Source organism: Salmo trutta, chromosome 16 (assembly GCF_901001165.1).
Source record: "Salmo trutta chromosome 16, fSalTru1.1, whole genome shotgun sequence".
Classification (NCBI taxonomy): domain Eukaryota; kingdom Metazoa; phylum Chordata; class Actinopteri; order Salmoniformes; family Salmonidae; genus Salmo; species Salmo trutta.
In genome coordinates, this window is record NC_042972.1 from 23,711,561 (window position 1) to 23,728,157 (window position 16,597).

At 43.3% G+C, this 16,597-nt stretch overlaps 1 protein-coding gene across 2 annotated transcripts; it reads right to left on the minus strand.

Annotated features, from left to right (window-relative positions):
- Positions 1-7,467: 7,467 nt before the first annotated feature.
- On the minus strand, positions 7,468-9,463 carry LOC115150338 (caveolin-2-like). Of its 2 annotated transcripts, XM_029693527.1 has the most exons (4): positions 9,388-9,463; positions 9,049-9,284; positions 8,441-8,628; positions 7,469-8,289 (listed from the first exon to the last, which is right to left on the minus strand). In XM_029693527.1, the coding sequence occupies exons 2-4, from the start codon at positions 9,277-9,279 to the stop codon at positions 8,139-8,141; spliced, it is 570 nt and encodes a 189-aa protein (XP_029549387.1). In that variant the 5' UTR covers positions 9,280-9,284; positions 9,388-9,463; the 3' UTR covers positions 7,469-8,138. The 2 variants fall into 2 exon arrangements, with proteins under 2 accessions (XP_029549388.1, XP_029549387.1); XM_029693528.1 differs by lacking the exon at positions 9,388-9,463 and having other exon boundaries at positions 7,468-8,289; positions 9,049-9,377.
- Between the last annotated feature and the right edge of the window lie 7,134 nt (positions 9,464-16,597).

Here is a 16,597-nt window from a genome sequence, read left to right on the forward strand (position 1 = left end):
GAATGCCAGCAGCACCCAGCAGGCAGCTGCCCCTAGTTGTCCTGTCAACTGTAACCACTGTAGCCATAGCATAACACAAACACACAAACGCACAACACATAGCCTACAGTTACACACATGCTTTGTTGACTACAACACATTCTCGTTAATTATCGCTTATAAACATCCTGTAAACACAACAACGAATGAACACACACACACACACCCACACTCACTCTTTTACTATCCTTGTGGGGACCAAACAATTGATTCCCATTCAAAATCCTATTTTCCCTAATCTCAAACCCTAAACCTTAACCCCTAACCTAACACTAATTGTAACCTTAACCCTCAACCTAACCCCTAAGCCTTAAAGATAATTTTTCCTTGTGGGGACTGGCGAAATGTTCCCACTTGTCCTAATTTTCCTTATTTTACTATTCTTGTGAGGACTTCTGGTCCCAACAATGATAGTAAAACCAAGCCACCCACACACACCAGTAAGGCCCATTCTGTATCAACACTCATGCCATACCTCACACTGGGACCCTAAGCATTTCTTAAAGGATAAAGCAGACCTATGTTGCATTACACACATCCCTGATGGTTCACCACAGTAATTACTGTAGCCCAATATAGTGTGAAGATCACAGGAGGCTGCTAAGGGTATAATAATAGCCGGATTCAGAGCAAATGGAATGGCATCAAACATATTTGATGAATTTGATTCCATTCCACTTGTTCTGGTCCAGCCATTACCACTAGCCTGTTCTCCGCAATTAAGGTGCCACCAACCATATAGCAATGCTCAGATATAGACAAGTGAGGTCCGTACAGAGAATTGGATGACACTTTCCATGATGCACCTATATATAATGCCTTATGATACACTACCAAGATATGTTCTGGTTAGACCCTCCATGAAGAGACTTGTCATATATGATTGAGCAGGTGGATCTGCTGATGGGACAGAGAACTGTACAAAGATCTGAGATTGACATGTAGACCTAAGCATTTTGAGTTTGTGATACATTTACTACCACACGTTAAGTTGAGAGCGGACGGTGGTGATAAACAAAAAAAAGCATCAAAATGCTTTCTCTTCTAGTGTTAACCCCATAAAACCTGAGACTCACCTAAAATAACGCAACTTGGCAGGAGATGTAGCATGCTGATGACGTTGAAATATATCATGCATGGCTACCTTTTTTTTCTTGTCACAAACCTTTATTTCCATAACAACCACAAATGGAATGTACCATGAAGGTCTGCCTGTTTTTTCTTGTCACTCAAACCTGTGTTCCCATAGCAACCAAAATGGAAAGTACAAGGAAACCTGTGTGTCCATAGCAACCACAAAATACTGCAATGCATATATGGTAAGTAATCATCATGATATTAAATTCCCCACCTCCCAACTACTGGCTTAAAAACCTCTTAAGGATCTGAGCCTTTTTTTCAATTTTTGCCTAAAATGACATACCTAAATCTAACTGGATAACAGGACCTGAAGCAATGATATGCATATTCTTGATACCATTTGAAAGAAAACACTTTGAAGTTTGTGGAAATGTGAAATGAATGTAGGAGAATATAACCAATTAGATCTGGTAAAAGATAATACAAAGAAAAAAACATGCATTTAAAAAAAAAATAATGTACAATCATCTTTGAAATGCAAGAGAAATGCCATAATGTATTATTCCAGCCCAGGTGCAATTTAGATTTTGGCCACCTTGATTTAGGTACAATAATCGAATTCAGCCATTTTAGGCCAATATTAGTTTTCTTTAAATTAGCCTCTCTAGGGTAGGGGGCAGTATTTGCACAGCCGGATGAAAAAATGTACCCGATTTAATCTGGTTATTATTACTGCCCAGAAAATATGAACTTGATTGAACAAAACATGCATGTATTGTATAACATAATGTCCTAGGATTGTCATCTGATGAAGATCATCAAAGGTTAGTGCTGCATTTAGCTGTGGTTTGGGTTAATGTGACATTATATGCTAGCTTGAAAAATGGGTGTCTGATTATTTCTGGCTGGGTACTCTGCTGACATAATCTAATGTTTTGCTTTCGTTGTAAAGCCTTTTTGAAATCGGACAGTGTGGTTAGATTAACCTGTTATGGATAGGGGGCAGTATTTTCACGGCCGGATAAAAAACGTACCCGATTTAATCTGATTATTACTCCTGCCCAGAAACTAGAATATGCATATAATTATTAGCTTTGGATAGAAAACACTCCAAAGTTTCTAAAACTGTTTGAATGGTGTCTGTGAGTATAACAGAACTCATTTGGCAGGCCAAAACCTGAGAAGATTCTGTACAGGAAGTACCCTGTCTGACCATTTCTTGGCCTTGTTGATCATCTCTATCCAAAACAGGGGATCTCTGCTGTTACGTGACACTTCCTACGGCTCCCATGTGCTCTCAGAAGGCGGCAAAAAGCTGAATGATGGCTTTGCAGGCCCTGGCTGAAAAACATTAGCGCGTTTGGATAGTGGTCGGTCAGAGTACTATGAGACTGAGGCGCGTGCACGAGTCGACTCCATGTCGACTCCATGTACTAAAACACGGTTTCCCGGTCGGAATATTATCGCTTTTTTACGAGAAAAATGGCATAAAAATGTATTTTAAACAGCGGTTGACATGCTTCGAAGTACGGTAATGGAATATTTAGATTTTTTTTGTCACGAAACGCGTCGGGCGCGTAACCCTTCGTCACCCTTGGATAGTGTCTTGAACGCTCGAACAAAACGCCGCTATTTGGATATAACTATGGATTATTTTGAACCAAACCAACATTTGTTATTGAAGTAGAAGTCCTGGGAGTGCATTCTGACGAAGAACAGCAAAGGTAATAACATTTTTCTTATAGTAAATCTGACTTTGGTGAGGGCTAAACTTGGTGGGTGTCTAAATGGCTAGCCCTGTGATGCCGGGCTATCTACTTAGAATATTGCAAAATGTGCTTTCACCGAAAAGCTATTTTAAAATCGGACATAGCGAGTGCATAGAGGAGTTCTGTATCTATAATTCTTAAAATAATTGTTGTGTTTTTTGTGAACGTTTATCGTGAGTAATTTAGTAAATTCACCGGAAGTGTTCGGTGGGTATGCTAGTTCTGAACGTCACATGCTAATGTAAAAAGCTGTTTTTTGATATAAATATGAACTTGATTGAACAAAACATGCATGTATTGTATAACATAATGTCCTAGGATTGTCATCTGATGAAGATCATCAAAGGTTAGTGCTGCATTTAGCTGTGGTTTGGGTTAATGTGACATTATATGCTAGCTTGAAAAATGGGTGTCTGATTATTTCTGTCTGGGTACTCTGCTGACATAATCTAATGTTTTGCTTTCGTTGTAAAGCCTTTTTGAAATCGGACAGTGTGGTTAGATAAAGGAGAGTCTTGTCTTGAAAATGGTGTAAAATAGTCATATGTTTGAAAAATTGAAGTTTTTGTATTTTTGAGGAATTTGTAATTCGCGCCACGCCTATCATTGGATATTGGAGCAGGTGTTCCGCTAGCGGAACGTCTAGATGTAAGAGGTGAAAGAGGTGGGGTTTCAGGTGTCTCCGGAAGGTGGTGATTGACTCCGCTGTCCTGGCGTTGTGAGGGAGCTTGTTCCACCATTGGGGTGTCAGAGCAGCGAACAGTTTTGACTGGGCTGAGCGGAAACTGTGCTTCCGCAGAGGTAGGGGGGCCAGCAGGCCAGAGGTGGATGAACGCAGTGCCCTTCTTTGGGTGTAGGGACTGATCAGAGCCTGAAGGTACGGAGGTGCCGTTCCCCTCACAGCTCCGTAGGCAAGCACCATGGTCTTGTAGCAGATGCGAGCTTCAACTGGAAGCCAGTGGAGTGTGCGGAGGAGCGGGGTGACGTGAGAGAACTTGGGAAGGTTGAACACCAGACGGGCTGCGGCGTTCTGGATGAGTTGTAGGGGTTTAATGGCGCAGGCAGGGAGCCCCGCCAACAGCGAGTTGCAGTAATCCAGACGGGAGATGACAAGTGCCTGGATTAGGACCTGCGCTGCTTCCTGTGTGAGGCAGGGTCGTACTCTGCGAATGTTGTAGAGCATGAACCTACAGGATCGGGTCACCGCCTTGATGTTAGCGGAGAACGACAGGGTGTTGTCCAGGGTCACGCCAAGGCTCTTAGCACTCTGGGAGGAGGACACAATGGAGTTGTCAACCATGATGGCGAGATCATGGAACAGGCAGTCCTTCCCCGGGAGGAAAAGCAGCTCCGTCTTGCCGAGGTTCAGCTTGAGATGGTGATCCGTCATCCACACTGATATGTCTGCCAGACATGCAGAGATGCGATTTGCCACCTGGTTATCAGAAGGGGGAAAGGAGAAGATTAGTTGTGTGTTGTCTGTGTAGCAATGATAGGAGAGACCATGTGACGATATGACAGAGCCAAGTGACTTGGTGTATAGCGAGAATAGGAGAGGGCCTAGAACTGAGCCCTGGGGGACACCAGTGGTGAGAGCGCGTGGTGCGGAGACGGATTCTCGCCACGCCACCTGGTAGGAGCGACCTGTCAGGTAGGACGCAATCCAAGAGTGAGCCGCGCCGGAGATACCCAACTCGCAGAGGGTGGAGAGGAGGATCTGATGGTTCACAGTATCAAAGACAGCAGATAGGTCTAGAAGGATGAGAGCAGAGGAGAGAGAGTTAGCTTTAGCAGTGCAGAGAGCCTCCGTGACACAGAGAAGAGCAGTCTCAGTTGAATGACCAGTCTTGAAACCTGACTGATTTGGATCAAGAAGGTCATTCTGAGAGAGATAGCAGGAGAGCTGGCCAAGGACGGCACGCTCAAGAGTTTTGGAGAGGAAAGAAAGAAGGGATACTGGTCTGTAGTTGTTGACATCGGAGGGATCGAGTGTTGGTTTTTTGAGAAGGGGTGCAACTCTTGCTCTCTTGAAGACGGAAGGGACGTAGCCAGCGGTCAAGGATGAGTTGATGAGCGAGGTGAGGTAAGGTAGAAGGTCTCCGGAAATGGTCTGGAGAAGAGAGGAGGGGATAGGGTCAAGCGGGCAGGTTGTTGGGCGGCCGGCCTTCACAACTTGCAAGATTTCATCTGGAGAGAGAGGGGAGAAAGAGGTCAAAGAATAGGGTAGGGCAATGTGAGCAGGACCAGCAGTGTCGTTTGACTTAACAAACGTGGATCGGATGTCGTCAACCTTCTTTTCAAAATGGTTGACAAAGTCATCCGCAGAGTGGGAGGGGGGGGGGAGGATTCAGGAGGGAGGAGAAGGTGGCAAAGAGCTTCCTAGGGTTAGAGGCAGATGCTTGGAATTTAGAGTGGTAGAAAGTGGCTTTAGCAGCAGAAACAGAGGAAGAAAATGTGGAGAGGAGGGAGTGAAAAGATGCCAGGTCCACAGGGAGGCTAGTTTTCCTCCATTTCCGCTCTGCTGCCCGGAGCCCTGTTCTGTGAGCTCGCAATTGGTCGTCAAGCCACGGAGCCGGAGGGGAGGACCAAGCTGGCCGGGAGAATAGGGGACATAGAGAGTCAAAGGATGCAGAAAGGGAGGTGAGGAGGGTTGAGGAGGCAGAATCAGGAGATTGGTTGGAGAAGGATTGAGCAGAAGGAAGAGATGATAGGATGGAAGAGGAGAGAGTAGCAGGAGAGAGAGAGCGAAGGTTGCGACGGCGCAATACCATCTGAGTAGGGGCAGAGTGAGTAGTGTTGGAGGAGAGCGAGAGGGAAAAGGATTCAAGGTAGTGGTCAGAAACTTGGAGGGGAGTTGCAGTGAGATTAGTAGAACAACAGCATCTAGTGAAGATGAGGTCAAGCGTATTGCCTGCCTTGTGAGTAGGGGGGGGACGGTGAGAGGGTGAGGCCAAAAGAGGAGAGGAGTGGAAAGAAGGAGGCAGAGAGAAATGAGTCAAAGGTAGACGTAGGGAGGTTAAAGTCACCCAGAACTGTGAGGAGTGAGCCATCCTCAAGAAAGGAACTTATCAAGGCGTCAAGCTCATTGATGAACTCTCCAAGGGAATCTGGAAGGCGATAAATGATAAGGATGTTAAGCTTGAATGGGCTATTGACTGTGACAGCATGGAATTCAAAGGAGGAGATAGACAGATGGGTCAGTGGAGAAAGAGAGAATGTCCACTTGGGAGAGATGAGGATTCCAGTGCCACCACCCCGCTGACCAGATGCTCTCGTGGTATGCGAGAACACGTTGTCAGACGAGGAGAGAGCAGTAGGAGTAGCAGTGTTTTCTGTGGTAATCCATGTTTCCATCAGCGCCAAGAAGTCAAGGGACTGGAGGGTAGCATAGGTATTGTGACCTGATTATGTCATCAGCCATTCTTATGCTAACATCTAGTACCTCATTTCATCTTCACTTCACAGCTCAGGGTCTGGACGCTGCTCTCTTCCTCCCTGGAAAGGCCCCTGCCTTCCCAGAATAGGAAATGGGGAACTTCAATAGCTTTTCGGTGAAAGCACATTTTGCAATATTCTCAGTAGATAGCCCAGCCATCACGGCTAGCTATTTAGACACCCACCAAGTTTAGCACTCACCAAAGTCAGATTTACTATAAGAAAAATGTTATTACCTTTGCTGTTCTTCGTCAGAATGCACTCCCAGGACTTCTACTTCAATAACAAATGTTGGTTTGGTCCCAAATAATCCATAGTTATATCCAAACAGCTGCGTTTTGTTCGTGCGTTCAAGACACTATCCGAAAGGGTAAATAAGGGTTACGCGCCCGACGCGTTTCGTGACAAAAAAATTCTAAATATTCCATTACCGTACTTCGAAGCATGTCAACCGCTGTTTAAAATAAATTTTTGTGCCATTTTTCTCGTAAAAAAGCGATAATATTCCGACCAGCAAAGCGTGTTTACGTTCAGAGAGAGAGAAAGTAAAAGCATGGGATCCCCTCGTGCACGAGCCTCAGTCTGATGGCCCTCTGATCGACCACCATCCAAACGCGCTAAAGTTTTTCAGCCAGCGGCTGGAATTACATCATTCAGCTTTTTCCCAGGTTCTGAGAGCCTATGGGAGCCGTAGGAAGTGTCACGTTACAGCAAAGATCCTAAATTTTCTTTAAACAGAGCCAAGAAGCTCAAGGAATGGTCAGAGAGGGTACTTCCTGTTTGGAATCTTCTCAGGCTTTGCCTGCCATATGAGTTCTGTTATACTCACAGACACCATTCAAACAGTTTTAGAAACTTTAGGGTGTTTTCTATCCAAAGCCAATAATTATATGCATATTCTAGTTTCTGGGAAGGAGTAATAATCAGATTAAATCGGGTACGTTTTTTATCCGGCCGTGAAAATACTGCCCCCTAGCCATAACAGGTTAAGGAATACCTGGGATAGGATTAAGTAATCCTTCTAACCCCCCCCCACCCCCCCAAAAAAGATATAGATGTACTATTGTAAAGTGGTTGTTCCACTGGATATCATAGGTGAATGCACCAATTTGTAAGTCGCTCTGGATAAGAGTGTCTGCTAATGACGTAAATGTAAATGTAAACAATACAATAACAAGAACCCATCTATTTGAATCGTATTACTGTACTGAGTACAACATTGATATTGAGAAAAGTTGTGTCTCTTAGAAGAATAGGGGATATTTCAATTGAATGGTTTTGTATATCGAAACAGTCTGATATTGCTGCATATTGATCAAAATCTTTAACACTTTATTTTAGATATCCTGCAATCCAATTTTCATCAGAATATATATGATAAAAGTACAGCTATAGTAAACTTTAAATGTTCTACTATACCACAAAAAATTGTGGAGGCACATTTTGAACTGTGTGGTCAGGTTTTACAACATTTTTACAACATTACCTTAAATGAGTGTGAATCTTTTACACATTCCCCTTTTCACCTTCACTTCTGACGACATCTTAGATAAGTAACCAATCACCTTGTTGGAGATGGTTTAAAAAAGAGTATCCAGTCTTGATCAATCACACTGATCTCAGTTCAGTTGTAAGTTCCCATGATCCACCAAAAAGTCTGTAGTTGTGCCCCTGGTCTGATCCTAGAGCATCCTACAAACACTTTGCCCAGGCCTGATAGTCTCCCAAGAGGACATTCCATAGTAGGGTAACATTGGGAACAATCCCATATTCCATATTCCAAATCCTGATTTTGTGTGAAGGTCCAATATTCTGTCATTCCTGAGTCAGGCGAAGTCTGATTCCATCGTAGCACCTTGCTGCACTAGTGAGGAATGGGCGGACACCAATGTCCAGTATGATGCTCCATAGGCTCTGCAGCCAGTATGTGATTATAAGGATATGATGCACGAATGGGCTAAAGAACCTTTCAGGATTAGATAGAGAATACAGGGAGTAAGAGAAGAGAAGAGTTTCAAGATGGTAACTTATGGTTCACCCACTGGGCACAGATGTCATTTCAACGTCTATTTCATGTTGGTTCTTCAGTGAACAGTGAACTGATATTATAGACATACCATATGTGTAGGAAGCTGAGGATGGCGAAGATCAGTCCGGTGATGATGGACACAGGGACGGCCAGCAGGACGGTCACTATGCGGTAGATCCAGACCCTGGTGACCTCGAACAGGGCGTTGCTCCAGATCCACACTCTGTCTCCGCTACGTACTGATGCCGGCTCTGCTATCACATCCTCAAAGCTCACCTAGAGGCAAAGTCATAATCTTGGGGTGATTGTTTATAGACAGACAGTATGTTTTTGACACTCAAAGGAAAATATAGATACACTGCAGTCAATGACATGACCACAAGAGGGCAGTGCAAGTATACAAAAACAACTGGGACATGCCACATTACTATAGAAATATAAAACATCAGATTTGTTTGATCGTTTTAGTAATTATGTTTGACTAATTGGGTTAAGACAGATAATCTGCTTGAAAAAACAACAATCAAGCTTGTGACAGTGTTACCCGTTTCAGGGTACAATCCTGAAAGCACAAAGAACTAATTCATGAAGTCATTCAAATTGACAAAAATGTATAAACACAAAAAATGTAGTCTGGTTAGCAGCTAGCTCCTGTTTTCATGGGTTGATGCATTGATGTGAGGTTGTGTGAAATACCTTCAAACACTCGTTGACTCCTCGAGGGTCTCTCTCATTCAGGAGGGGCTTGGTGTCACTAAGATCCACTAACGGGGACACAGCTTCATCCTCATCCATCCTGTCCCCCAGTTCAGCCTTCCATAGCAGCTGAGGCTCCTCATGGTCCTCATACAGGTCTGCATCAAGGTCTTCATCATCAGTGTCTCCCAGGTCAATCTTTGTCTCCTCTGGATCTGTCTTCCTCATCATGGTGCCTTTTCAAGGGAACAAATAATGTTTTTTAGAATGGATTTCAATTAAACACAAACATGATTCAAATATGGGAGTGTAGAGAGTAACAGGACCAGAAAGACTCACTCTGCCTACACACAAACCTACACACTCACACCACACTGTCAAACTGTGACACTTTCAGACATAGGGTGGCCACCAGGCTGTTCACATGGGTGTGGCTAGCAGCAATGGGTTATATTGGGAAAGTGAGACTGGCCTGGATGGAATTTTCAATGGGGCTTTGGTGTGTGGATCACTTCCCCATACCCAGGGAGAGAGGAGAGGGGAGAGGGAGAAGGTAAGGGGAGAGGGGAGAGACCCTCCCTGCTGCAGGATATAAATACCTAGAGAGAGGACTATATACAGACTGCTCCTATGATCATACAGTGATCTACCCTGCCCATCTGATCCAATAGAGACAACTCAGATAGGGAACTCTGCAGGATACTTTTTTTAAACTCTCCACTTGATATGAAAAGGAGAACGTGGAACGTTTCCTACAGTGGGACTAAACTGTGATATGAATGTCATAGCGATATGGCAACATGATCTCACAAACACACTTCAATACGGACACCTAAAATAGATAGGTTACTCATTGTTGTGATATCATTGACTTGGTGATGATTAGCCTGCCGTGCACTCTGTGGCGTATTAGAAGTAGTAACTTTACCTGGCCCAGGTCCCACAGGAAGGTAATGCAAACCAGTCCAGGGTCGTATTCATTAGTGCACACTGTAGAAAAATGCTTTGCAACAGAAAATGAAAACAATTATTCTTAATTGACAAGTTCAGATATTTCCTCCCTGTTTCAGCCCGTTTGCTCCCATTTTGTTGCTAATGAACAGCCACAAAACCAACATGTGCGTAACTATGGGGCAAAACTTAGATTGTTGACAAAATGTAAACTATATTTAGTCTCCAATGTTTATTGAAAACATAAATGCATTTGCACAATGAGCACTTGTTGTCTCTCAAATAAATAATTGTATTTGGTTAGCAAGCTTAGGAATTTTTGCCATATTAGCATTGACATGAAATCAGTCAAAACACCTCAAAACAAGAACAAGATAAAACTGGCTGAAAAGAGACACTTACAATTCCCCACATCGCAGTTTCTTGTCATTGTTGCTAGCTATCTGGCCATTTAGAATCAAATCAAATCAAATGTTATTGGTCACACATATTTAGCAGATGTTATTGCAGATGTAGTGAAATGCTTCTGCCCCATTGAAACATGCACATCATTTTCGAGATGTCAGTTAATCCATCTATAACACTCATCAAAGGACATTGGTGGCACCTTAATTGCGGAGGACGAGCTTGTGGGAATGGCTGTAGTGGAATGAGTGGTATGGTATCAAATGCTGTACTTCAAACACATGGTTTCCATGTTTTCGAAGCCATTCCATTTACTCTGTACCAACCATTATTATGGGCTGTCCTCCCCTCAGCAGCCTCCTGTGCCACCCATACTCAGAAGAAGAAGAGGGTCAACTAAGCTGTGTAAAGGCTGCAGAAATGGAGGCAAGTGGAAAGGGGAGAATGTAAGGAACTTCTCTGTCTGCCCTGCAGTAAAGACCAAAATTGGCTAAAGAAAATTGTGATAAATAAAAAAGTATACCAGGACCAAAAAATTGACAGCTGCACCATACAAGTTACAAAATAATTGGGAGGAGATTTCGATGTACTGATTCCATGGCACATGATTTATGAACTGGTACACAAAACGTAGCCGGATTCAAAATGTAGAGTTTTTCAATTTAAATTATAATATCAAATTCTTGCAACCAATAAAATGTTATATATATTGCGGATACAACCATCTCAGCTCTGCAGATTTTGCTGTGAAGAGACAGAATTAGTAGATTACTTGTTTTGGTACTGCCCACATGTAGATTGTTTTTGGTCGCAGGTTCACAATTTGAAAAATTGCAAAACTTACTCGGAGATAACTCTGCAAATAGCATTGCTGGGTGATTTGAAAAGTCATTGTCAATTGATCAATAATATAGTAATACTCTGGGATGCTGGCCATCTAGGCAGAGTTGCAAAGAAAAAGCCATATCTCAGACTGGCCAATAAAAATAAAAAACTAAGATGGGCAAAAGAACACAGACACTGGACAGAGGAATTCTGCCTAGAAGGCCAGCATTCCGGAGTCGCCTCTTCACTGTTGACATTGAGACTGGTGTTTTGCGGGTACTTTTTAAGGAAGCTGCCAGCTGAGGCGTGAGGTGTCTGTTTCTCAAATTAGACACTCTAATGTACTTGCCCTCTTGCTCAGTTGTGCACCGGGGCCTCCCACTCCTCTTTCTATTCTGGTTAGGGCCAGTTTGCGCTGTTCTGTGAAGGGAGTAGTACACAGCGTTGTATGAGATCTTCAGTTTCTTGGCAATTTCTCGCATGGAATAGCCTTCATTTCTCAGAACAAGAATAGACTGACGAGTTTCAGAAGAAAGGTCTTTGTTTCTAGCCATTTTGAGCCTGTAATTGAACCCACAAATGCTGATGCTCCAGATACTCAACTAGTCTAAAGAAGGCCAGGTTATTGCTTCTTTAATGAGCACAACCGTTTTCAGCTGTGCTAACATAATTGCAAAAGGGTTTTCTAATGATCAGTTACCCTTTTAAAATGATAAACTTGGATTAGCTAACACAATGTGCCATTGGAACACAGGAGTGATGGTTGCTGATAATGTGTCTCTGTACGCCTATGTAGATATTCCATAAAAAATTGGCCATTTCCAGCTACAATAGTCATTTACAACATTAACAATGTCTACACTGTATTTCTTATCAATTTGATGTTATTTTAAAGAACAGAAAAATTAGCTTTTCTTTCAAAAACATGGACATTTCTAAGTGACCCCAAACTTTTGAACGGTAGTGTATATTTACAAAAATATATTTATGGGACAATTACATTGATAGAAGCCACAATCTATCTGCAATATTACAGCTGATCTTCCCACCCCCCCCCCCCCCCCCCAAAACAAATAAATAAAAAGATGTCTGAAGGCTGCAGCCCAATAGCGCCCCAAGCTGTTGTCTCAGGGAACATCATCCTCCCTTCTGACTGTGGCAGCTGCCCTCAGACACCACAGCTGATCTGAAACATGATCGGCTCTCTGCCTGACTGTAACTACTCTACTTCTGCTGTAAACATTGACCTAGTAACCACTGACTACAGCTTGTTACTGTGGTTATTACAGCTCCAGACCGGACGTCCCATAGACATACTGTACATTGTGGAAGTGAGAGATTTTCTAGGTCTTATAGTAGACTTACAGTAATACCCATTGCTGTGAGTGAGGTATTGTGTTATATGACCATCAGTACTGTATGAACATGCCCATGCGTTCCCAGCTGCCCATGGATACCATGCATATCTCTGGCTATTGATGTGGTGAGGAAATCACAAGTTAAGCAGGTGATGATGTGTGGTCAAGAGAAGACAAGAAAGGTCAAAACCTTTTCAGATTCCGAAGCCTCAGCGTCATAAGTAGGCTATTGTGACCTGACCAGCAAAAACTCCATTGGCTATAATAAGGGCTTAGGGGCCAGAGTTATTCCTGTTCAGGTTACATGGCCACAGAAAAACTCCTTGCCCTAAACATAACCCTAACCCTAGCTTCATGTCAACATGCCAGTTCAACCCTAATCCTAAAATGTACCCTAATCCTAACCCTTACCCAAGCTTCATGTCCACATGCCAGTTCAACCCGAACCCTAACACTTACCCTAGCTTCATGTCCATATGCCAGTTCAACCCTAACCCTTACCCTAGCTTGATATCCACAGCCAGGTTCAACCCTAACCCTAGACTCAGCTCGGTTTGGTTTGCATTTAATTGTGTGACTTATTCTATTTCTGTACATTTGTGCAGCTATATATGTTGATGGGTCTGAGACTATAAAAAATGCTTTAATTGAGAAGTTGGCTTTGGTCTGAAGCCAAAAAAGAAAGAAAATTCATATGAGCACCTCAATGCCTACTTCACCCATGCTCTACCAAGGTTTTCCAGCAAACAGCTTTGACCTACTACAGAAGCTATGTTGGTATATTGTACTGCAAACAATGCGTAGGCAGGTTGCTTAGGATTCAAACCTTCTCAAACAGCCTAATTCATACTCTCAGAGGAGGTGCTGCCACAATAATGTGATTTGTACTGCATACAAGGTAAGGTATTGGACTCTTCACACACCACACTAAGATATTAACCCATTCCACTACCATTTCAAGCTTTTTTTATTATATGAAATTAAGCTTTGCTTATATACTTACAAGACCATCAGGCTCAATTTAGTAAGTAGTTTTGTCTTGTAGTAATGTGGTGCCTGCCTGTATTTCCTTAATTATTTATTTTAGCAATACATTTCAAAATATTTTATGATACATTTTTTGGGTCAGTTGTTGCCCAACATAACAATAGGTGGTGGAGTGTTAAAAGCAGTCAATCAAATAGAGCATGTCTGCATTCCTGATTTCTGTCACCGTTAGCTTACCTGTGTAAAATTGAATAAGCTCAGAACAACATGCATTATCAATTGCTGTGCTGATCAATGGCAGTTCATTACCTCTGAATATGTAATCCAAAGTTATGTTCATATTTGTATTTCTTGTCGCAATGAAGATTTTTATATATTTATTTATTTCACTTTTATTTAACCAGGTAGGCAAGTTGAGAACAAGTTCTCATTTACAATTGCGTCCTGGCCAAGATAAAGCAAAGCAGTTCGACACATGCAACAACACAGAGTTACACATGGAGTAAAACAAACATACAGTCAATAATACAGTAGAAAAATAAGTCTATATAGAATGTGAGCAAATGAGGTGAGATAAGGGAGGTAAAGGCAAAAAAAGGCCATGGTGGCAAAGTCAATACAATATAGCAAGTAAAACACTGGAATGGTAGATTTGTAGTGGAAGAAAGTGCAAAGTAGGAATAGAAATAATGGGGTGCAAAGGAGCAAAATAAATAAATAAATACAGTAGGGGAAGAGGGAAGTTGTTTAGGCTAAATTATAGATGGGCTATGTACAGGTACAGTGATGTGTGAGCTGCTCTGACAGCTGGTGCTTAATGAGGGAGATAAGCGTTTCCAGTTTCAGAGATTTTTGTAGTTCGTTCCAGTCATTGGCAGCAGAGAACTGGAAGGAGAGATGGCCGAAGAAGGAATTGGGTTTGAGGGTGACCAGAGAGATATACCTGCTGGAGCGCGTGCCACAGGTGGGTGCTACTACGGTGACCAGGGAGCTGAGATAAGGGGGGACTTTACCTAGCAGGGTCTTGTAGATGACCTGGAGCCAGTGGGTTAGGCGACGAGTATGAAGCGAGGGCCAGCCAACGAGAGCGTACAGGTCGCAGTGGTGGGTAGTATATGGGGCTTTGGTGACAAAACAGATGGCACTGTGATAGACTGCATCCAGTTTATTGAGTAGGGTATTGGAGGCTATTTTGTAAATGACATCGCCGAAGTCGAGGATCGGTAGGATGGTCAGTTTTACGAGGATATGTTTTGCAGCATGAGTGAAGGATGCTTTGATGCAAAATAGGAAGCCAATTCTAGATTTAACTTTGGATTGGAGATGTTTGATGTGAGTCTGGAAGGAGAGCTTGCAGTCTAACCAGACACCTAGGTATTTGTAGTTGTCCACATATTCTAAGTCAGAACCGTCCAGAGTAGTGATGCTGGACAGGCGGGCAGGTGCAGGCAGCGATCGGTTGAAGAACATGCATTTAGTTTTACTTGTATTTAAGAGCAGTTGGAGGCCATGGAAGGAGAGTTGTATGGCATTGAAGCTTGTGTGGAGGGTTGTTAACACAGTGTCCAAAGAAGGGCCAGAAGTATACAGAATGGTGTCGTCTGCGTAGAGGTGGATCAGAGACTCACCAGCAGCAAGAGCGACATCATTGATGCATACAGACAAAAGAGTTGGCCCAAGAATTGAACCCTGTGGCACCCCCATAGAGACAACAAGAGGCCCGGACAACAGGCTATCCGATTTGACACATTGAACTCTATCAGAAAAGTAGTTGGTGAACCAGGCGAGGCAATCATTTGAGAAACCAAGGCCGTTGAGTCTGCCGATGAGGATGTGGTGATTGACAGAGTCGAAAGCCTTGGCCAGGTCAATGAATACGGCAGCACAGTATTGTTTCTTATCGATGGCAGTTACGATATCGTTTAGAACCTTGAGCGTGGCTGACGTGCACCCATGACCAGCTCTGAAACCAGATTGCAAAGCGGAGAAGGTGCAGTGGGATTCGAAATGGTCGGTAATCTGTTTGTTGACTTGGCCTTCGAAGACATTAGAAAGGCAGGGTAGGATAGATATAGGTCTGTAGCAGTTTGGGTCAAGCCTATCCCCCCCTTTGAAGAGGGGGATGACAGCAGCTGCTTTCCAATCTTTTGGAATCTCAGACGACAGCAAAGAGAGGTTGAACAGGCTAGTAATAGGGGTTGCAACAATTTCAGCAGATAATTTTAGAAAGAACGGGTCCAGATTGTCTAGCCCGGCTAATTTGTAGGGTTCCAGATTTTGCAACTCTTTCAGAACATCAGCTGACTGGATTTGGGAGAAGGAGAAATGGGGAAGGCTTGGGACAGTAGCTGTGGGGGGTGCAGTGCTGTAGGGGTAGCCAGGTGGAAAGCATGGCCAGCCGTAGAAAAATGCTTATTGAAATTCTCAATTATAGTGGATTTATCGGAGGTGACAGAGTTTCCTATCCTCAGTGCAGTGGGCAGCTGGGAGGAGGTGTTCTTATTCTCCATGGACTTTACAGTGTCCCAGAACTTTTGGGAGTTTGTGTTGCAGTAAGTTAATTTCTGCTTGAAAGAGCTAGCCTTGGCTTTTCTAACTGCCTGTGTATATTGGTTTCTAACTTCCCTGAAAAGTTGCATATCACGGGGGCTGTTCGATGCTAATGCAGAATGCCACAGGATGTTTTGATGTTGGTTAAGGGCAGTCAGGTCTGGAGAGAACCAAGGGCTATATCTGTTCCTGGTTCTAAATTTCTTGAATGGGGCATGCTTATTTAAGATGGTGAAGAAGGCATTTAAAAAAATAACCAGGCATCCTCTACTGACGGGATGAGGTCAATATCCTTCCAGGATACCCGGGCCATGTCGATTAGAAAGGCTTGCTCGCTGAAATGTTTCAGGGAGGGTTTGACAGTGATGAGTGGAGGTCGTTTGACCGCTGACCCATTACGGATGCAGGCAATGAGGCAGTGATCGCTGAGATCTTGTTTGAAAACAGCAGAGGTGTATTTAGAGGGCAAGTTG

Excerpts from the sequence above, each read along its gene's own strand:
- LOC115150338 (XM_029693528.1), bottom strand. The coding sequence starts at position 9,279 with ATGATGAGGAAGACAGATCCAGAGGAGACAAAGATTGACCTGGGAGAC. Across the intron at positions 8,629-9,048 it reads GAGTCAACGAGTGTTTGAAG|GTGAGCTTTGAGGATGTGAT; the intron begins GTATTTCACACA and ends CTTTGCCTCTAG. Across the intron at positions 8,290-8,440 it reads CTCAGCTTCCTACACATATG|GTTCTTTAGCCCATTCGTGC; the intron begins GTATGTCTATAA and ends TAATCCTGAAAG.